The 21,726-nt window shown below is 39.3% G+C and overlaps 3 protein-coding genes across 3 annotated transcripts; 1 reads left to right on the top strand and 2 right to left on the bottom strand.

Annotated features, from left to right (window-relative positions):
* Positions 1–1,803: 1,803 nt before the first annotated feature.
* Positions 1,804–5,932, top strand: xaf1 (XIAP associated factor 1). The gene is made up of 7 exons (XM_062419377.1): positions 1,804–1,885; positions 3,096–3,231; positions 3,336–3,392; positions 3,614–3,839; positions 3,934–4,001; positions 4,764–5,015; positions 5,105–5,932. The coding sequence occupies exons 1-7, from the start codon at positions 1,848–1,850 to the stop codon at positions 5,135–5,137; spliced, it is 810 nt and encodes a 269-aa protein (XP_062275361.1). The 5' UTR covers positions 1,804–1,847; the 3' UTR covers positions 5,138–5,932.
* Positions 5,933–6,162: 230 nt separating this feature from the next.
* tekt1 (tektin 1) lies at positions 6,163–8,676 on the bottom strand. The gene is made up of 7 exons (XM_062419589.1): positions 8,511–8,676; positions 8,258–8,423; positions 7,962–8,090; positions 7,678–7,824; positions 7,347–7,572; positions 6,660–6,856; positions 6,163–6,460 (listed from the first exon to the last, which is right to left on the bottom strand). Exons 1-7 carry the CDS (start codon positions 8,674–8,676, stop codon positions 6,301–6,303), a joined length of 1,191 nt encoding a protein of 396 aa, XP_062275573.1. The 3' UTR covers positions 6,163–6,300.
* A 767-nt stretch (positions 8,677–9,443) lies between these two features.
* inpp5ka (inositol polyphosphate-5-phosphatase Ka) lies at positions 9,444–21,712 on the bottom strand. The gene is made up of 13 exons (XM_062419361.1): positions 21,567–21,712; positions 21,052–21,144; positions 18,564–18,668; positions 18,358–18,466; positions 16,646–16,762; positions 16,197–16,372; positions 15,988–16,099; positions 15,768–15,877; positions 12,824–13,034; positions 11,994–12,131; positions 11,826–11,909; positions 11,622–11,726; positions 9,444–11,416 (listed from the first exon to the last, which is right to left on the bottom strand). The coding sequence occupies exons 2-13, from the start codon at positions 21,135–21,137 to the stop codon at positions 11,321–11,323; spliced, it is 1,449 nt and encodes a 482-aa protein (XP_062275345.1). The 5' UTR covers positions 21,138–21,144; positions 21,567–21,712; the 3' UTR covers positions 9,444–11,320.
* Between the last annotated feature and the right edge of the window lie 14 nt (positions 21,713–21,726).

The following is a 21,726-nucleotide window of genomic DNA, read 5'->3' as shown; positions in this document are numbered from 1 at the left end:
GTGTATACTAGTTAGCTTTAAAAGAATTGAATAGAAAAAGAGATAAATGCACTGGAGCCTACAGTTGTTGCACATTACCCTAATCCTGTATAAAATACAGGAAATGGGATTCAAATCGACCACATATTTATAGTGGAGGACCCTCCAAACCCATTGTCTTTTAAACTGTCTTATAATGTATAATTGGCATACACACAACACAATATAAGCGTTCATTAAAATAGACTAGTGAACTTTACACTTCCACACTCGCTTCACGAAAACTTTTAACTTACAAAGGTTTAAAGTGCATTTTAAGTCCTGTTTGTGTATCAGATGTTTGCTGGAACAACTTATAAACACTTGACATTAAAAACAAATGTCTTAATACAGCAGATAAGTTGATCTTTTTGTCATATTTTACTATGAGGAAAGGCGCGCGAACAAATCACAGCAACAGTTTGTGCGCGAGACTAAAGCAACACAACACAAGCCAACTTGAACACAGCGTCAGGAACGTGCTAACAGCTAGCTACAGGAAATAATAATAATGTTACTTTATTGTGCTTTACATCAAACTAAGTAGTGGTTAAAGACTCAGCTGTTCTCACCATAACAGTCGTTACTTCCGGCAGCTGTCTCCAAGGCGACGTGCTGAAGCGTTTCCTTCCTTCCAAACTGTTTTTGTGCTGCATTCAAGAACTATCGGAAACAGCGGAATGGGCACATGAACGCATTGTAGGTTGTAGGGTACATTTACTGTACAATGGCAAACATATGGCAAAGGCTACTTTGTATTAGGATGCAGTGGTGAAACATGTATTCAGATTATTTTACTTAAGAAAAAAAGTAAGGGATCCTTTACTTAAGAAAAGTAGCATAGCAACACCGTCAAACTAAAGTAAAAGTCTTGCCTTTAAAATATGACTTGAATAAAAGTTGCAATGTAGCAGCATTAAAAAAAAGTGGGATTATTTGCATTATGCAGAAAAACACCTCTTTGATGCTTACATTACTGGCTCGTTATTCTTAATGCATTTACAGTCCAGCTTTTACAGTAGGGTAATATAACCTATGCAATGCATCATATTTTATGAGCTCATCATTAGTATCATGGTAGATGTCGGTGATGATCATCTGACCTTTTCATGCAGTATAGAGTCGAGAGCTTTTATATACAGTCTATGGTCGAGAGATGAGAAAACAAATAAGGGCTCATATAGATTAATATAACATTCAGTAAAAATCTGTATCAATTGGTTAATGTGTGTATTAGTCAACAGCAATCAAATATTCAGTGCATAGTTGTGTTGCTTAATGTCTTTTTGTATCTTCTCCATCATAATGTAACACCCCAAGACATGTAAACACTTTTTTACTAACGTTTAAGTAGGCTACTGTATCAACACTTATGGTAAATATAGTTTAATAACTTTATGAACATTTGAAATGCCATTGATTATTACTCATACCTGGACGTGTTTTCTTCAGCTCACTGAGTGTAATATAGATATGATATCTTTCCTATCGCGATGGCAGCAATGTCATGATACAGAAAAAACAAAAGTCACATTTTTAAAATCTGACATTGCCTCTTCATTACCTTTTAACCGTTGAGACATTTGCTAATGAATTAACTGAATACTGACTTCATCTCTCACCCATCATGTCAATCAGTAGTTTTATACAAAGTAATCCTCGTCACTTGATTGAAATCATAAATCATATGGAGGGATCTTTAGCGCCACCCTGTGTCACGTTCGAAGAATTTCATCATGTGGTGAAAGATATTTTCACTTTCTGTTCTGGTGAAGGATCCAGGATCGTCCTCTGCTGTCAGTGGGTCATTTTTAAAGACCTCTGTCAAAATGGATACGACGGAAGCAACACGCACCTGCGGCCAGTGGTGAGAAAAGACTTTGTCAAACTTTCCAGGGCACCAAATGACTTTCAAAAGTCTGGTTGTGTAATGGTATTCTGATTACTGTAAATTTGAATATAGTGTCAATAAGACGTGAATCAGTTAGGGCGTTGACAGGTTGGTTGTGGTTACATAACTGCATAAATTAAACTGAACAATATTTAACACCTCACCAATCTGTGAGAAACTGGACATCCTAACACATATAATGCATATCTGATGTAAAGCTATGTGAAATCAGGTGTTTTAATGGTGTTTTTATAAGTGTTGGCATAAGTAGGCTACATGTCAGGGTTCATAGGAAAGGCCTTTCACTTTCATTAGGGTCATAGAGAGGAATGTTCAGTTACATTTTGTTCAGATGACAACGAGAACAAAACAAACACTTCACTTTCATTTTCGTTAAGATGAATACTTTTCCAAAATGTGAAAGAACAAGTTTTCCTTTACATTCATCAGTAGGACACATGTTGTTGATACACTTTCATGTGTTGTATATACACAGTCAACCAGCCATTTATAATAACAGGGCTGCAACTTACCATTATTTTCAGAATCAATTAATCTGTCAATTATTTTCTTGATTAATCGATTAGTCGTTTGGTCTATAAAATGCCAGAAAATGCTGAAAAATGTTTATAACTGCATCCCAAAGTCCAAAATGCAACCAAAAAATGTCTTTTTTTGTCCTGGTCAATAGTCTACAACCAGTAGATGTTCAGTTTACAATCAGGACTAAAGAAATCAGAAAATATTCACATTTGAGAAGCAGGAACTGACTCAAAATAATCAATCAATCATCAAAATGTTTGGCAATTCATTTTCTGTCAATCAACAAATGGATTAATCAAGTAATTGTTGCAGCTCTAGTTAAAAATGTGAAGAATCTCTGAACTGGTTGAATGACGGACCTCCTGAGCAGATCAGCTGTTGCTGCAATTAAATCCATCTGGTTACATAAAGGTCACACAGTACTTAATGGACCTTTAAATCTGGAGTTTAAGCTGTTAATCACAGTAATTCCTTGAAATTGCTACTTTCCAATTTCAATTAAAACGTGGGGTAAAATCTGTGGAACGTTTGGCTGGTACTGTACACCATTCAGTACGAGTATATACACCACTGTCCTTTGCATCTCTAACACACATATGGCTTTCAACACTTTGTTTCATGACCATCTCCCTCTGTGTTTAAGCCACAAGGAAGTAGCAGAGGCCAACTTCGCTTTGCATGAAACGCACTGCAGCCGCTTCTTATGTGTCTGTCCTGACTGTGAAGAAGCAGTTCCCAGAGATCAACTGGACCAACACAAAGAGGAGCAGCACACCGTGGTATATACACACACACACACAGATATATGCACACGTGCACACACACACACGCACTTAGAGTCAAATGTTAAATTCTCTGTATATTTACAACTGTGTATATGCAGGTAAGATGCTCCAAATGCAACACGAAGATGGAACGCTGTCAACTAATGGATCATGAGGTAAGCTCAGTGGTACTGTTGTTGCCTTTTCCGGAGCTTAAACCCATATAAGGTAGTAAAAGTCAGAATATCTCCAGTATGTCTCTGCTTATTCAATTTTTACCTTTTTTTTTTTTTTGAATTTCTGTTGTGAGTCCCCCAACACTGACTGCTAACAGATTTGTAGTATTAGTTAAATATAGGTAACGCACCCTATGACCCTGTTCTGCTCTGTGTCCCAGTCCGATGAGTGTGTGGAGCGCCTGCAGTCTTGTCAGTACTGTGAGCTGGACATGCCCTGCAAGGACCTGGATGAACACAGCAAGGCCTGTGGGAGTCGCACTGAGCGGTGCAATGACTGCAACCGCTATGTGACCCTGAAGGACCAGCCCAAGCACAGATTGACCTGCTCAGCTGCTGACAATGGCTCAGGTCCTCCTCAAACTACCAGCAGTACCCCTAACAAGAGTAAGGGAATGTGGGCTTTGGCACAATAAACCCAATCAAACTCCCAAAATATGAATATTTATTCTTATACCATGCCCTATTGTCTTTCCCCCAGCGAAAATAACAGTGAACTGTAGCAGATGTATGGCTTCATTCCCAGCTGAAGACATAGAGGAACATGAGGTAGGTAATATTCTTCTACATAACATTGTGATTGTGGAATTACAATTACAATTTCCTCCATGCTTTAATGAGCATGGAGGAAACTTTCCTCCTTCAGCAGATGAAGTAAACAGTCTTCTATCATCAAACTCTGCACATTCATCACTCCACACAGTGAAGCTCAAACATTTGACTGAGTGAATAAGAAGAAAATCACATTTTTAATTGAAGGAGACTATCAAACACCTTGTGAATGACACCATTACAGAAAATATCTTTATATCTATTTTGGACTTTGGAAGTTGCTTTTTACAATTAGCTACCATACTGCACAGTAAACTTGCTAACACACAACCACTGCCAGTGTTCTTCAGCAGACATACAATTATGAATTCTATTGTCAGTTCAAATCTTATAACTGCTGTCAGTAATTAATATATCAATGTTGAGTATTAAAACAAAGTGTTACAAGTTTGTCTTTTGCCTGTTATACTGACAAATAAGAGAAAAATCCAAGAACATTGTCAGTTTTGTTACCTACGATGTAAAAACTTAAATCAGATGTTTTATGCTTTTTGTTTTGTTACTTTTCAAATTCTTATAGAGTCAAAATGTGGAAGGTTCCTGCTTGTTCAGGCCATCTGCCAAGTTCTTTTCCTCTTACATGTCACTATCTGCAAATGCTTAACTGGCTATTTCTTTACTTAAGCCCAAATCCACTGTGCAACATTTTTCAACATGCATACATAAAAGTAATATCTTTGTTCTTATGCTCCAAACCAGCTGGAGTGCCTCCCAGTATCCACGTGGTATTATGGAGATGCTGAGCCAAAGGAGGAAGAGCACGAGGATGAGGATGAAGATGATTTCTCCAGGCAAGGGGCCACTCCTCAGCTAAGCGGCACCTATAAGGCCACCTCTCTGTCATTCAGACCCAACAATGGGCCCCAGGTTAATGGAGTTGATCCAGACCAGATCTCCACTTGCCCCTACTGTCATCTGGCCCTGCCACTCATTACACTACGCTGGCATGAGGTACCATTCCTTCATCTCACACCATTTATATGCACAATATTGAACAGTTCTTACAGTAAGAGCATTTTTTCTTTCCTGTGTGCTTTCAGGCGAAGTGCAAAGTTCACCTTTTCCTGAAATGACGAAGCGCTCCTCAGGATGGATAAACTGCATCAAAGACCTTTTGATTCATGTGTCATAAACAAGAGATGGAAGACAAGTATTTGGGCTGTCCATATGTAACTTTATTAGCCAACATGAGAAATGTTTGTTTACATTAAGAGAAGGTAGTTCCAAATATAATACTCATTATTTTAATACCCTTGACACTCTTAATAACATATAGTGTGTCACTCCTATCACACTTCCTGTTTACATGGTTGGCTGTTGTTATTGGGCAGGGCCACATATGTGTCCTAGCAACCGATTTACACATTACTTAACTGGCTAGTAGTTATTAAGAACGTAAGAAGTGATGGATTTAAGGAACAGCGGTGCAATCAGCAATCAGCTATGTAAACAATAAGACACTAGAGCATCACTAGTGATATGGCTTTGTTTAGCTGATATTTGCATACATAGAGACACATTGATGTAGTTAGAGTGAGAGGGAAATATCTGCCTAACCTTTATTTGATCATTTAGGTTTATTGGCATAATGTTTCATAATTTGAGGTTGTTTTTGTGAAATGTAATTTGACAAAAGTTTTCACCATTTGATCAACTGTCAGGTCAGACATGCCAACCATATTACATATTACTTCCTGGCTTTACTCATTAATCTAAAAAGGTCACGGATTAGCAAACCAGTGTTAGTTTTGTCTGTTGGCTCAGTTCCACCTGGCAGATATTGAGAGTAAATGTGTAGTAAAAGCTATTCTCTATGTAAGGACTAGTCTGTGTGATGCGACCGTCTCCAGTTAGCACTCCAGTTAGCATTAAGCTATAACCGCACTGAGTGTTTCAATAAGCGACATATAAAGATATTTGATCAATTTTATTCATTCATAAATGTTTTAAAAACAACAACAAATAAAATATGATCAATTTTGGAAGAAAAAAGCTTTGCATGATGTTGTGTTTTAATACTGAGAATTTCTTCAGATAGCACAAAAACAAAGCCACACAGCTCTGCCAGTGAAGACCTTTCTTTAGACTAAACTGAAGAAAATGCAGATCAGGACTTGTTTAATACCGTATGAAAAAGAATTCTATTCACACACACACTTTGAAGTGATTTTTTTTTTATATAAATGCACTTTGAAATAAATACCAGGTATATGTGGAACTTCCCAGTGCTGCATGCTCAGAAGTTATGGATGATAATGGGCTCCCTGTGCTGGGCGCAGATGACCTCATCAATGTAGAGAGAGTTGGCCTTGATCCCGATATTTTCCTGCAGATCCAGCTGGCAGCGAATCAGAGCCCTCTGCTGCTGCTCTGACTGGGCCGCTGCCTCGTGCAGTCTTGACAGCACAGAGATAAAGAGACAACACGTAATGATTTGTTCTAAATGGTAATATCTCAAATACGGGAAAGAATGTGCCAGAAAACAGTCATGCTTCCTTAAAATCCATCGTCACATCTATGATATCCATCAAAATCAAAACAACAACATCTTTCAACTTTTAAAAGCATTTGTGGTCGTGACCCTTCTCATCTTACTTGCTGATGTGAACGGTGAGCTGCTGGACCTCGGCGAGGAGCTGGGACTGTGCAGGATCGTGGCAGTGCTCTTTGCCAGGCCTCTGGCGACGCAAAGTCAGTCTGGACTGGGCCAAACTCAGGAAATGTTCATTCTCTGTGATGGATGCTTGGAGATCTTCTTTATTCCTCTGCTGGCTGGCGAATTCAGACAGAATCTAGAGAGGAGGGACATGTCACAGCAGACGGAGGTCAACCGGTGTTTGCAAATACTGTCCCAGGTTCAATAGATAATCCACAGACCTTGCTGCCAATGTATTTTGTTTTGGTTTTTTTTTTGTCATTTGGTTGTAACCAACTTTTAAACTTTGCTCTGTTTCAGCACAGTAAACATGATTATTTTTATGAAACAGTGGCAACTTTGGATGCTGCCGTTAGTCAACAAAATGAACTGTAAAATTATACTCTGTGTATTGATTCTGCTACAGCAATGCAATAATGTTTTATGCTAAAGATGGAGAGTATTCAGGGTGTCATGGAAGGGTGGAGATGTGTCTGAAGCAGCATTCACACCATGTGCTACTAAAGCAATATTAGCATCTACTCCAATGTCATCCAATCGAATAAAGTCAAACCACATTTATATCCATTTGTCTGTCCTTAATGAAAGAAATCATTACTGGACCTCCACACACTCATCTACCCTACCTTAGACAACTGATCCTCCATCTGGCTCTTAGCCGTCTTGATCTCCTGCACATTCAGCTGAAAGGCTGACGTTGTAGCCTGGACCTGCTTCTGCATGTCACTGGCCGTCTGCTCCAGGAGAGACTCCACCAGAGCCCGTAGTGACTGAGAGTTGGTCTTCTGCTGCTCCGCTTTGATTATGTTGATGTCAGAGATGTTCTCCCACTGCTTCGGAGTCACTGTCAAGCTGAAACAGAAGGAGATAATGAGTTTTAATCAATTATGAAGACCTGGGAGTAAAAAAAAATCATCTTCCTGCCTTCATGGATCAAACAAGGAGATGTTGGTTCACCTCGCCAGGAGAGTCTTGGCGTTTATGGACTTCTGCAGGTTGCTCTGGGAATGGGTGGTCATTAAGGCACAGGAGTCGTCAATGCACTGAGCCTCAGATTTCTCCTTGAGATCCTGCTCCACGTAGTATTTGGCAGATCGGTTCAGTCTGGAGCACAAACAGGAGAAATTATAAAGTAAGTTGCCCAACTGTGTCAAGCTTAAAGTGGTGAATCATTTTATTTTTAGGCTTCAGGGTAATCTACAAAATCCAAAAGGTCTGCATGCTTTATCCTTCTCCCTTACCTTATCTGCTCAGTGATCTGCTCTGCTACGCGCTGCAGAAGGGAACCCACTCCGTCAATGAGCTCCCTCTCCCTCAGCAGCTCTCTGTCCACCTCATCGTGCAGCCTCTCAGAGGGAAGACGCTTCATCCTGCAGAACAATCAAAAAAAGAGCGTTACTCCTCTGTTCTTTCCTCTTTATCCCCAATCTTTTTTCATTCATGGCTTTAATCTCCTTTAAAATAGTATTGTATGTCTAATTCTATGTGATCGCATAACATCCTCTTTTCTCCATTTTCTCTCATTTTCAAACCTCACCTCTCCTCCAGACAGAGAACGGTGACTCTCATTGGCTCTTTGCAGCCCTCTAGGGCTTTCATGACCCTGCTCTGTAACACTATGAGGGCATCAATCTCCAGAATAATCTCGTCCAACTTCAGCTCCAACTCCTTCCTCAGAAACTGGATGTCTCTGACCCGCTGATCTGAAAAGCAAAAGAAATACCACTACAGTCTATCTCTGTAATCTTTGTGAAAACAGACTCAGATTTTTGTATGATTGCACTTCTTACCTAGCCGCTTGTTGTCGTCATCTTGCATACGCTTGCATGCTTTGTCACTTTCCATGATCAGCCTCATGCATTCTGACCTGAAGAGCTCGGAGTGGTTCCGCATAACCTCAATACTCACTAGATTGGGGCCACCACCCTCCTGGGGATTACGGTCTGGCGTAGACATTGTTCTCCACTGGTGGTCAGTCACTGACAGTATAGGCAGGCAGGAAGAAGATATAATCATTTTGAGTCATATTTTGAGAAAATAAGTCTAACATTTTTGATTCCAGCTACTTAAATGTGATTTTTTTTAAATATGACAGTAAATTGTACATCTTTGGGTTGTAATCAAGATAAAAGAAGACATTTGAGAACGTCATCTTGGACTTTGGGAAACAGTGATGAACATTTTACAAATAAACAGACAATATGACATTTAACTTTTGTCAATGATGGTCATGGAATTTTTTATGTTATTTTAAAAGGAGCATTTCTTCTCTGAGTTATTGAATTGTGAAGGCTGTTGTAACTTCGATATTTAATTCATTGTTACTGATAATGTTCCATGAATATATTTAAACCTGTGTTATGAAGCTGTTACCATGAATATGATCTTGTGGGAGAAGTTTGACGTTGATAGTCAGAGGTAAGCGCTACGCTGGGTCAAAGTTATTCATTAAAACGTTACCCAAAATATACACTATGACAAAAGAGAAACCAAAAGACTCTTTCCTATTACCTTACCTTTTTCCGTGCTGTTACAAACCCCTCTGCAGAGTAAATGTGTCCCTTTTTAATGTCCTCTGCCTCTCGCTGAAGTCAAGAGGTAACAAAACATACGGTTACCATGGCAACGTACTACACACGTCGGCTACCGTAATATCTCGTATAGACGAGCACACAAACAATTACAAACAATTCTTAATCAATACACCACACAAAGAATAAAGTTAAGACGTATTTAATATTTCCATAGCTATAAATTGGTTGGTATTTTGTTACAGTACATTAAAACTTCTCATTACTATCTGAGAAAATAGGTCACTCTTCAGTGTTAATAAAAAATAAAAAGGTGTCATAAATTGGCTAAAAAATAATTGATTCCAGCAAGCCAATAAAAATAGTAACATTCAGTACAACACATAGCTGAAGGCTGAAAAGTTTAGAACGAGAGGCCAGGAAAATGATACCATGTTGTGAAAAATAATCTGATGAATATTAATGATACATATAGTATCAAAATTGAGCAGCGTGGTACAGTACAATGAATGTAAAGCGACAATCATTTCAAAAGGCACTTGCTGAATCCATATGGTTCTCCAAAAACAAAATATTCTTTCTCAATACACACTTATAATGACGTGACAAGCTATAAATACTAACAATAAACAGTGCAACATTTCTTTACACTCTCCATTTTGCTGTGATACAAATATCAGTATTAAAAAGGGAAAGGTTTATATATATATATATATACTTTTAAAAACTGCAAAGTGCTGGTGGGCTAATTATAAGACCAAGCTGAAAATGAGCCATAGCTAACCTGCTCCCCAAAAAAACTAATTCATAATACACATCTATGTTTTCAAGTCCTCCAGGAACAACTGAAGTTAATTAAAATACTGTGAGGAGAAAATCAAAACTCTTACCTTCCACAACACAATGGTTAAATATTCTTTGAGCCCCCGTGAATATGTGAAATAACATACTAAATCCTTTAAACCCATGTGTAGATCCAGCTTACATACTACAGCAATGTTGCTCTTTTTTAAGACAGTACAGATTAAAATCACCACATACCTCAGAATGAAGTCAATACTACATGTATTAATATAGAGGATAGAGAGGATTTTAAAGTAACAGCTAACCTCAATAAAAATTAAACTTCTCTTTCTGCCATAAAGTGTTTTATTCAGTCATCATCTTGTACTTAACCCTGTGTCGGGCAAATCTTAAGTCTTCATTTTCTTCACTGATCATTCCCTGGAGCCTAAACTGCTCACACACAAACCTGCTGTATGTTTGGAGGTCGTATAAACTCCATCTGAGTCTGATCATTTTGCAATTCCCTTTTCATAACTGTCAGCAGTCAGGTGAAACTTGACTGGGGTGTTTTCATTCTTCCAAACAACCCAAACTTTAATAAAAAGAATTCCAGCTTTTCTTTCAGCCTCACAAAGTAGCTTTTTTTAAAAATATTTTGATCCATCACCACAGCCTTGAAAGGAGAGCTTCCTCTCACAAACTGACACATACAGCAGGACTGATCACACAAAGCAGCAGGCCTGTACATCACATATTTTTACCTCCTATTGTATCAATGCACCTAACCTTTTCCTTCCCATTCCTCATGACCTAAACACATAATATTTGGTCAAATCATTGCATCATATCTCATAATGTTATCTCATACACAGTGCAGTGATTTTGTCAGTTTATTATGCTTCAGGCCAGGACTAAAAAAGATTTGACCTGAGCACTCTAATCGATCCATTCTGTTTTTAGGTCAGGTGATGGATTGTTCATGTTTGCTGCCTTTATTTTAGTCAGACCTTCAACACTTGTTCCTATATTACTGGAAGTGTGACCCTGGAGACCAGTTAAAAAAATAAAAAAAGAAAGTGTACTGACCGCATAGGTGTAAGTAACTGATAACTAAACCAGTAGCATTAGAGCTTTCAGTGGAGAGTCTAACAGCATGAACAGACAGCATATTTCCTAAGCTGCTCCTTCAGCTGGTGACAGATTAAGAAACATAGTTATTAAAAGCCTCGTTGTGGTTCAGGTGAACCGGGCCAGATCAGATCCATCTCTACATCGTACCACGTCTACTTCCAAAAGTCATCACCCGCTACGGTTTTGTCAAGACTGTTGATCCTCTCGGGCACCAAACCTTCCTCGATGGCTACTTTGGACTCGTGGACCTAAAAGAGAGACCAGCAGATCTCATTGGTATCTCTCTACACAACCAGGAACTTAGGTAACAAATGATATCAATTTGAAGTTGTCAGAATGGATTAAAGGAAAACTAAATGTCCATTTGCGGATTCATATTTGTGCATGTCGTCCTACATGCTTTATGTGGATTCAAGTACATCATCAAGTGTTATGACGTAAATGTACACTTACTTTGAATGGTTCACTGATTCCAATGATGCACCTCAGAGTACTGCTGTAGTAGGCCAGCACAAAGTCTCCTCCTTGCACAGGGATTTCCTCTTTACTAATATATACCTAGAAAAACAGACACATTTATCATCACCTGAGTACTTTTACTGATATTATTCCTCCAGATAAATAAAATCAAAGCAGCTTCTGTTAACTAGTTACTACCTGTGTGACTTCATCGTTGAAGGCCACTTCATCATCTTTGACCCACGTGAAGGTGGTGTAGTCCGACAGGCTGGTGAACCCGACCTGAATTTCATACACACGTTTAAAGACTGGCACTAAAACGTCACATTTAAACTGACAGTGTTGAGCGGTCGTTGTTAAGCTGACCTTAAAGAGTCCGATCCAGTCCCATGTGCTGGAGGAGAACGGCTGCAAGGGGCTGTAGAGAACCATGGCGTCGATGTCGGCGCTCCAGTCGCCTTCTGCCTGCAGACGCACCAGAGGAGTCTCGTACATCTTCCTCAGCTGGAGGGACGGAGAGAGAGAGAGAAATGGTGGAAGAAGAACTGAGAATTCCCATTTCCCAGAATTCGCTGACAAGTCAGAGTAGGAAAAGCACAGGTGTAAATTTGTAATCAACAATGGCTCAATTCCATTTAGCTGCTCCAGTTTCAGGGTCAGTCTCTGGATACTTTGTGACTTCTTTACCCTTTCCCTGTAGTCCTACTATAGACTTTAAGAATGGTTACATCATTCCTTAAAACAGCTGGGCAGTGTAAATTTTAGCAAAAGTTACTCAAACAGGCTTAAATAGTGCATTTGTTGGGGACTATATTCAGTAGCGGATTGCTACACACTTGGCACTCTATTGAGTATTTCCAGCAGCAGGATCATGCATGTTGGATTGAATCTAAATAAACTACACTGTAGTATTCAATACTTTCATTTCGACAGATTTTACGCATGATATTATAAAATAAACATATTCCCTCATTCCCACTGACTACTTCAAACTGACTATCAAGAGTAAAACCTGATCAATTCTAGGGTTCATATTAGCTAAGGGATTCCTATAACACACAAGCATTCATCAGCTCTACAATAACAACTGCACCATGGTCAGAAAGCAGTAGATAAAGGGTTTTGTGGAAGAAGTAGATCCAAAGAGAGTAGAGGCTGGTTAGTGTTAGAATGAGGCCAAAGCTCTGGTAACTCACCTCCAGTGTGAAAAGGCCGATGACCGGCTTGTGGTCGCTGATGCCGTACTCCATATTGCTGGTGTACAAGTCCTGCCTGATCTTCAACGGGTACTCCTCATCCTCTTCCAGCTGCTTGACCTGTTTCGCATCCTGCTCGTCGGGGGGCGGGGCTTTGGGTCTGAGCCGCCACAGGATCCTGTCTGTCCAGGCGGGTTTACGCTTCTTACCGCTGGACAGGGTGATTGTAGGAGAGCACAGAGGAGGCTGGTTTAGTTAGGGGACAAAGTCAACTCTTTGTAGCATAAATTAGGACTGTTACAAGGTGCGTGACTTGGTGGTGGATGAGGAAAACAGAAAAACAATAATTCTACCATACATGGCATACCAGGCAAGATGGACAAATGGAGGGAGGGGGGGGGGAAAGTTACAGTCTCGATATCAATGCGTATTTATGATGGGGCAACTTGAACACATTTTTCAAGTAGTACAAAACCAGCACAGCAAGTAATATTGAAATTAGTTTTGGGATTTATACTCAAAATGGTTCTTTGTTGACTCATCTTTCTTGTTTTGATGCAAAGGCGGCCTGCGGGAAGGAAAATGTTCTAAGGTGTACAGGACACACTTTCATGTTATGTTAACACATATCATGAAAAACCTGAATTTAAAGACGGCAGGTAAATGTATTGTCTTTAATGTGAGCTCAACTTGCATCAGAGTTTTGCGTGCATTGGTGCACCAATGTATTCAGCCGCTAAAACAGGCACAGGTCAAGTTTGTTGTTAGATCCTATCGTAGCTGTAAGCTGCTATCTTAAAGTTAGTACACTGTTAATGCTAATGTCTCAGATATGTGATGACTAAAGACACAAAATGTCTCCAGTTTCTAGTCTTTAGATGTTAAACTGAATTCTAAAATGAGGTTTTGATATGAGGAGATATATAGAATAACATGTCTTAAAGGTGCAGTGTGTAGGATTTAGTGGCAACTAGCAGTGAGGTTGCAGATTGCCATTGAGTGCCTCTCCCAAGCATTTAGGATAATCTACTGTGGCTGTGAAATTTGCGCAAAAAAGGGGAAAGGCCCTTTCTAGAGCCAGTGTTAGGTTTGTCTGTTCTGGGCTACTGTAGAAACATGGCGGTGCAGCATCATGGGCTCCATGGAAGAGCACACGCTCCCTATGTAGATATAAAAGGTTCATTCTAAGTTAACAAAATCACATTGATTCTTATTTTCAGGTGATTTTACACTAATTAAAACATACTTATCAATATTGTATTACATGTCTGTCCATTCTGCTAGAGGTCACTAAATTGTACACACTTTTAAAATGTATTTTCAAAACCACATTTTCAGTGGTAACTAACACTTCACAAACCACCGTCAACATCAAGCATTCATAAAACACTGTAAAATGTCATTAATCAGTAAGTAAAATCATCACTGCAGGTTTTTACAGTGTAAGCACAACCATGTATGAGTGATATCCACACACATATGGAATTAACCACAGTCATAGCGCCTGTCTTACCAAAACTTCTATTTATGGCCATGCATATTAGTTGTTGCACAGCAGCTGTTCTGGGACCCAGAGAGATCTGACCACAACGTTTTAGATAAACAAGCTATTAAAGCAGTAACGCTGTATTAAACAATGCAGGTTAACATGGACCACTGATACTTTGCTATTTAAAAAGGTAGCCCATGGAGTTTTGTCATAAACAGTTACATTTACAGTCCGTTTTTCTCAGTAAAGTGTGTTGAGTGTATTCTTGAGGTGTAACTAACTGAATTAATTTCCATCTTTGTACAGCATTTGCAGATTTTTTAAAATATCAGATCCTGTTATCTACATACATCTTGTTTGTGCATGTGCTTTATGATATATTAACAGATAAAGCACTCTAAGATAAGTCATTCAGTTCATGTTGAGCTTTTTGTGTTATCAGGCACTATCAGTCCTTCTTCCACAGAGATAGATTAGAACATGCAAAGACTTTCTCTGGCCGAGCACACATGAATGGCCTGCACCCTCATGCTTGTGGACGTGATAAAAACAAAATGACAACCAGCTAATAAAACCATTGCTCAAAATGCCAGTAGCCTTCATAAACTCCAGAGTACCTTCAACAGCAACAGTATTGGCTCCCAAAACAACTGGCCTGTGACCTCAGACAATATTCTACAAAAAGGAGAATATATATCTTTTATTTGCAGAGACAACCTGACATTTGTCTTGAAAAGTCTGTTAGTAGCTCCTGCTTAACTTGCAGTTAGGCCTGTCACAATAAGTACATTATCGACTTATCGTACAATAACATAATTATTAACATCATCATGTCTATATATGGACTTATCGTATGGAATTAAAGGTAAATGACTCTGTCCCAACACATAATGGCAGTCTGTGTTTTTACAGAAGTGTAGCACCCACTCTCCAATCCCACCCCCCACCCCCCTTGCCTTATTATTATTATACTATTATCATTATATCAGTGGTATAAAATGACAAAATGACAATAATATCGTTATCGCGATTATTTCTGAGACAATATATCGTCCAATTAAAGTAGTTATTATGACAGGTCTCCTTGCAATCAGTAACAGATGCAGGTAATCTCCATTAATCCTTCACAAAAAACATGTGGTTAAGACTCAAAGTTATTAGACTGCATTAAAAAAAGAAGAGGGTACTACTTTTAGCATCTTGTTAAAAGTAGTGTGTACAGTATGTCCGTACCGAAGTGCAGTTAGGTGAATTAAAAAAGGGGTGACGTGGTACATTAAAAGAAGATGTGGACATGTGTTTTTAACTCTCTTACTTAAAGGCAAACCATGTCCTGTAGTCCCTGTGAAGTCGAAAACAGTCGTAGATAAAATATATACAAATGAATATTCTAAGACGCAAGTACAAGAATTAAAACCTGATTTTAAAAGCATGATTAAATTAGAATTGAGTTACCTGCTGTCATAAGTATCAGAGTTTAAGTCAAACTTGTACGTGGGTTGGAAGTCCAGAGGCCCTTCCTCAAACTCCTCGAGCACCTGCTCTTTCTTCTTCATCATCATCAACTGTGAATGACAACACAAAACACAGTGATGTCTCATATCATCATCAAGGTTAGTCGTTCCAGTGTTGGGACTGTCACATGATCAGAGGTCTCATTTTAAAACTGTCAAACCTGGTCTTTGCTCCACAGCAGGTTGTAGGTGTGATTGTTGATGCAGGTGCGGACAAAGTGCATGCCGTGGTCCTGGATTCGGAAGTTGAGATCTCCAAACCAGAAGACCAGTCTGGATTGAGAGAGGGGACAGAGGAGAGGAGGAAGGACGGAAAATTAATGTCTAACATAGTGCAGCTTCATGTGATGAAAGTCTGTATTCCACTCACCTGTGGTCAGGAATTGTTGGAGACTTTTTACAGTCAAACGTCTGCGTGTCCATGATGTATTCAAACTCATCCACTCTCTCTGTGGCGTATTTCATGTGAGCTGCCAAGTGACAGTTGAGGAAACACAGTTTGTGGCCGTATAGAGACAGACTGATGGATACGCCACCTTTGTTACCCTGAGAGACAAATGGGAAAGTAACATGCAAACCAGTGTCTATTAAACCATTCTGCACTCTTCATTCAGTTTTTTAAGCTATGTGAGAGACAAAACTACCCATTAAGAAAAGAGCGAAATTGCTATTATAAAAATAAAAAATTTGACAATTGAAAAAAAAAAAAAAAAAAAGCACAGTGTCTCTTTTCTTCTGATTCTGTGATTCAGATCTCAAATCTGATCAATCAAGCAGGATGTTTTTTGAACACGCATTCTGTGTGCACAAGTTTCTCACCCAGTAACCGAAGATGCCTGTGCGTGTATATGTGGCCTGGATGTCTCTGATAAAGGGCACATGCTCCAGTTTGGAGAAGAAAATCAACAGTAGACCCTGCATTCTGATGGAGGACACCTAAACCGCACACACAAAAACACACACACACACACACACACACATACAAAGTAAATACAGCAGAAAGTGTATTTATGTACTCTCTTGCAGTCCTCTGGGCAGGTGAGTCAAAACATTCATTTCAGACAATATTTACACTGTACGGAACATTAGACAAAGTAAACAAAGTGTTGTAGCTACAAGTCAGAGGCAGCAATGGTGCTGACAGACTAAATAATATTAGCAGTACATGCCATTAACATACTGTTTCACGTGCTGTAACTGAGCAGCTAATTAGCCATCTAGCCTGTTAACTAATGTTAGCGATGCACCTCTTCACGATGCAAATGTTTGTTTGGCTGCTTGTTCAACAAGTTAAGGTGCAGGACAAGACGTGTTCTTGTTTGTAAGTTAGATAAAAAGGAGACTTAGCAGGAAAGCTAATGCAGGTTGTTGCTCAGAGTCTGTGGCTATAGTGTTGTGTATCAGGATGCGGTCAGGCTCAGTGTGACCATCTGCTCTGTCTATGATAGAACACGACATTATTGCTTTATTTGAGATTTGTTTCTTCTTCCCTTTACTTGTTCTCAAAAGTGAAAACATGTTAAGTGATTTACAGAGCAGATATGTTTGCTGTACAGAATTTAAAAAACAATTATGAGAACAAGATAATCAAGATAAAATAATGATTGTGCCGCATGAGTTTCACAATGATGCTGCTGTTTTGTCTTGTGTTATAAATCCAGCACATCATGTGTCAGAGCAGCCACACAGTCCAGAGCTCTTCCTCATACTGCAAAATATGTCTAAATTTAACAGTCAAATGTTCAGAGGAGGAAACTGACTTATTTAGACATCTACAGGCTTTTTCTTTTTTGTTTCAGCGTAATAGACTTTGGATTCTATTATTTTAGATACAAGTGTAATGAGCTCTGTTGGCTGTCAGTTACTGTACACATGTTTACTTGTCGAAAGCCGATTAGAAACCTGGTTACGTGTATCATGGCAGAGAAACTGGTGTTCTCCAGGGAGTTAAATCCACCTGTGGACCCAGGTTTCTCTAATCCCACACACTCCAATTACAGAGAGCAGGTTTCTTGTTCACATGACATTTAAGAAATGAGCTTTCTAGAGAATAACCAACTGTAACCTGGTTACTCAACTGTCTGTACACACACTGCATGATAATAATCAATGTTTAATAGTCATGATAAGAGTCAAACTTCCTACTTCTCAAAGTACCATGATGAATGATCATTTTAGTATTGATCACTCTCCAAACAACATGCATCTTAGCAATCATTACAATAACATTATCCCAACTATTTTGGTCTAATTTACTTTTATTTGTCATTTTTATATATTCAATATATGTTTAGTAGTTTTGGTAGATTGTGGAATATCTATTTTTTCTTTTTTTTCTTTTTTTTTTTTTTACTTTTTTTTCTTTTTTCAGCTGAATTATATTTTTAGGTCAATACATTCATGAGTCAATGAGTAACTGTATAAAATAATGATGATCTCAATACGGACTAAAATAATCATGATTACCATTTTTGCCATAATGGAGCTAATATGTGTGCATGTGTACGAGGATGTTTTAATCACATCTGTACCTTAACATAGCCCCGTGGTGCTAACGTGGACATAAACAGATGACTCCATGGATCGTCAAACACAATGTCTGACAGGAATCTCAATGGTCTTGCGTACACCTCCTGCAGACTATCACACAAACACAGCATTAATTGTCATTTTTCTCCAAATCATATGAACTAACCACTGCCCCCACCCATCATTGCACATTCCCTGCTCCACCTACCCGATGATATAGAGGTCTTGACTCTTTGGAGAGCTTAAACGGAGAAGCGAGCTCACGTCATCCGGAGGATCGGCTGTGGCCACGTTCCAAGTCACCATCTGCAGCCTGCAGGCAAGGAAAAAATGTTGTCATTTCACTTTGCTTAAAAAATATATATACATTTCTTTACTAATAGTTGAACATTCAGAACTAAAGACACTATTAGCTATTATAAAACACCTTAAAATATTCTGTATTACCTTATAATTAAAAAAACAAACAATTCAGAAATTTGAAAGTCACTATACTTTGAGCTTCACAATCAATGAGCTTCATTGATGAGTACAGTATCTGGGTTTAAAAGCTGTAACAGTAGGGATGTGTGCTACACACCCAGGTCAGGTCAGTGAACGGTTGGCCTTTCACCCAAACTCTTAACATCCATAACATTGAATTTTCTTTGCTCAGCAAAACGCATGACAGAGAATCAAAGGACAAAGTTCAGCTGGAGGGCTTCATCCAACCAGAATCAACTGTGTCTCTTGTTGGCTGGTGATAAGGCCGTTTATCTAACATACGGCAGGAAAATCCTTGAGTGCATGTTAAAGAGAAAAAGAAAAGAGTTAGAGGGAAGATAAATACTGTACTACAATGTGATCTACTGTATCTCTTCAGCTTCAGCACACAGAGAAGACACAGGAAAAAAGATGACGTCATTCTCCACCTGAAACTGTCCTTCTTGGGCTTGTTGGCTCTTCTGCCACAGGCGAGGAAGGCGTTATCCAATGTTTTCACCACTTTCTCATGCAGTTCGTTTTTAGGGTCCAAGTCATCCACGCAAGTCATCAGCTGGTTGAGCCGATGGCGCAGAGCCAGTCTGCTGCCTGTCGACTGGGTGGCGTCGCTGGACACGGTGTCCGAGCGGATGCGCCCGATGGTGCCCAGCAGCCGACTGATATCATCCATTATGGCTCAAGAGCTGTTCTTGACACAAGTCCTGCTGTCTTCTTGAAAGCCAGAGTGTTGAAGTGAAAAATTTGAAAGCGTGCAGTAATTCCAGAAGGATGAAAAATTGTCAACACAAGAATATAAATACAAAATTTGATAATTTAAGGTTTGTTTGGATTGTGAGAAGAGAATCAAGCGGACAGCAGTATGAAGCTCTGGTGGCTTCTGTAGAAAGAGGGAAATGAGGAAAGACCCGCCTCAGGGATTTGGGTACTCCAGAGTTGGACTGAGTGATTAGGGAATTGGTTAATTTGTCTACAGGTCTTCTTTGTGTGCTAAAAACTACGTATAATCTCATTGTAAAATACCTCAACATTAAGACTATTTAAAAAATTGAGAAACCAACTTGCAAACTTGCACACATGAACATAAAAACTCCCTTCCCTCGTGTAAGCTGTTTAGCACAGAGCTGCTCTTTCCTCTGGCAATACATTGTTTTTTTCATTCAAATCCGCATTAAGTGTGTATTGTTAGGCAACCTAATCCACCTGCCAGGATACAGGCAGATTTGAATGCTGGCAATCATTGCACTGTGTTTAACCTCGGAGCGTATTCAACCCTAAATGAGACAGATGCTTTCAGAAAAGCCTTAGGAGGTCTGGGCCCAGCGATGTGCACTGGCACAAACCTTTAATTCAACAAAATAACAATAACAATATTCAGCAGAAATGTCACATATGGACTAAAGAATAATGTCAACATTGTAGAGCCTGTTTTTCTTGACTGACTTTATGGGCCAGACTTGGACAATGTCACCTCTGTGTAGAGAAGGCGACACCAAACTGGCTTCAAGAACACAACATATTGTGTATCAGTGGCTCTTGGATTCTTCAATCAAGCTTATTCTAAGTATAAACTACTTTAAAGCAACAAGAAAGCAGCACAGTCCTTAGGAGATACATTATCCTGCAACACTTCCCTGACAGACACTTCACATCATTTAATATCTCAGCGACAAGACATAGAAGCAGTTTCTTTCCACATGACATGACATTTATGAGCAGTAAACCCTGCCACTTTATGGCTGTGACACTACAACCAGGCAAAAGAACATTGAATACTGAGTATACAGCATGTAAAAAAAGTGAGTACACTCCTGTGCAACATTACTAAAATGTTAAATGGTTCAAAATAACATCAGCTTACTAGTTTTTGACCTTATTTAAGCAGACTTAATTCATTATCCTAATGGACGCTCACATTTCAAATAGTTGTACATATTGTGAATATCCACTCAGTGTGCTCTATGTAGTGCATGCTCTGGTATGTCTGATGGGTCAGGTGTAAAATATCTCAGGCCAGGGTCCATTCAGAAATCTGGCAATTTGATGATATAGCTTACTGACACACACCTGGTGCTGCTTCACTTACAAGCTTTTTAACATATGTATATTGATCCTCTGCTATTTTCGGCTTGACACAATGAAAGCTGGTGTCAGGTCCGAGCACCACTCCTAGTATAATCAGGGAAGTTGCAGAGAGGATGCGAAAAGTGCCTAACCTCAGGCTCTCTCCGTCGTAGTCTCCCTTCCTCAAACTGAGGTCTGACTGCTCCTCCTTTGACTGCTCCTCTTTCTCCTCCATCATCTCCAACCTGGAAGAAAATGAGCCAAACCTGCTATAACTTACACTAGTATTGCGGACGGTACACAGTTAAAACACAAACTACTGTCAAAATAAACCCACCTCCCGAACAGTAACGTTACCTATTAGCTAGCTAACGTCGCTAACATCAGTTGCAATTCTTAATGAACGGAACAGGACACCGGGGGTTTAACCACACATTGCAGCTAACATCTTTAATCTGACTTATGCAGACTCAGTTATCACACAACTGAAAGCGTTACGTCAAGCTAACTGCGTGTAACGTTAGCTACATCATGCCCGTACTGTTGTCATGGTGTAACGCAAAGGTAAACATTAATAGCCAAGCTAAACCAAGCTCCTTTTTCTAATAAAACATTTAAGACTTGAATAAAAAAACGGTATAAGAGAATGTGTTTTCTTGTACACTACCTGGTATGCTTTAATGGTACTTGTTCTCGTAGTTTAGCTACTTGAGACGCACAGCAAACAGCCTGAATACAGAAGGCGATTTTTTTTCCTAGGATGGCGAAGTCATGACCCGCCCTACTCTGTCTTTGATGGTCTTACTCTAATGTACTGACACTAACTC

Source organism: Scomber scombrus, chromosome 5 (assembly GCF_963691925.1).
Source record: "Scomber scombrus chromosome 5, fScoSco1.1, whole genome shotgun sequence".
NCBI lineage: Eukaryota > Metazoa > Chordata > Actinopteri > Scombriformes > Scombridae > Scomber > Scomber scombrus.
The sequence above is the reverse complement of the archived record's forward strand: the minus strand, read 5'-3'. Positions and strand labels throughout refer to the sequence as shown.

What these genes read in the sequence shown, in the direction of transcription:
- inpp5ka (XM_062419361.1), bottom strand. Translation starts at nt 21,137, where the DNA reads ATGATGGAGGAGAAAGAGGAGCAGTCAAAGGAGGAGCAGTCAGACCTC. An exon ending in TACGACGGAGAGAGCCTGAG is followed by an intron (nt 18,669 to 21,051) that starts GTTAGGCACTTT and finishes CCTTGCCTGCAG; the next exon opens with GCTGCAGATGGTGACTTGGA. An exon ending in TCAACGATGAAGTCACACAG is followed by an intron (nt 11,727 to 11,825) that starts GTAGTAACTAGT and finishes CTGTTTTTCTAG; the next exon opens with GTATATATTAGTAAAGAGGA.
- xaf1 (XM_062419377.1), top strand. Translation starts at nt 1,848, where the DNA reads ATGGATACGACGGAAGCAACACGCACCTGCGGCCAGTG. An exon ending in AAGAGGAGCAGCACACCGTG is followed by an intron (nt 3,232 to 3,335) that starts GTATATACACAC and finishes GTGTATATGCAG; the next exon opens with GTAAGATGCTCCAAATGCAA. An exon ending in TTACACTACGCTGGCATGAG is followed by an intron (nt 5,016 to 5,104) that starts GTACCATTCCTT and finishes GTGTGCTTTCAG; the next exon opens with GCGAAGTGCAAAGTTCACCT.
- tekt1 (XM_062419589.1), bottom strand. Translation starts at nt 8,676, where the DNA reads ATGTCTACGCCAGACCGTAATCCCCAGGAGGGTGGTGGCCCCAATCTA. An exon ending in GTTCTCTGTCTGGAGGAGAG is followed by an intron (nt 8,091 to 8,257) that starts GTGAGGTTTGAA and finishes ATTGTTCTGCAG; the next exon opens with GATGAAGCGTCTTCCCTCTG. An exon ending in CAGATCACTGAGCAGATAAG is followed by an intron (nt 7,825 to 7,961) that starts GTAAGGGAGAAG and finishes TTTGTGCTCCAG; the next exon opens with ACTGAACCGATCTGCCAAAT.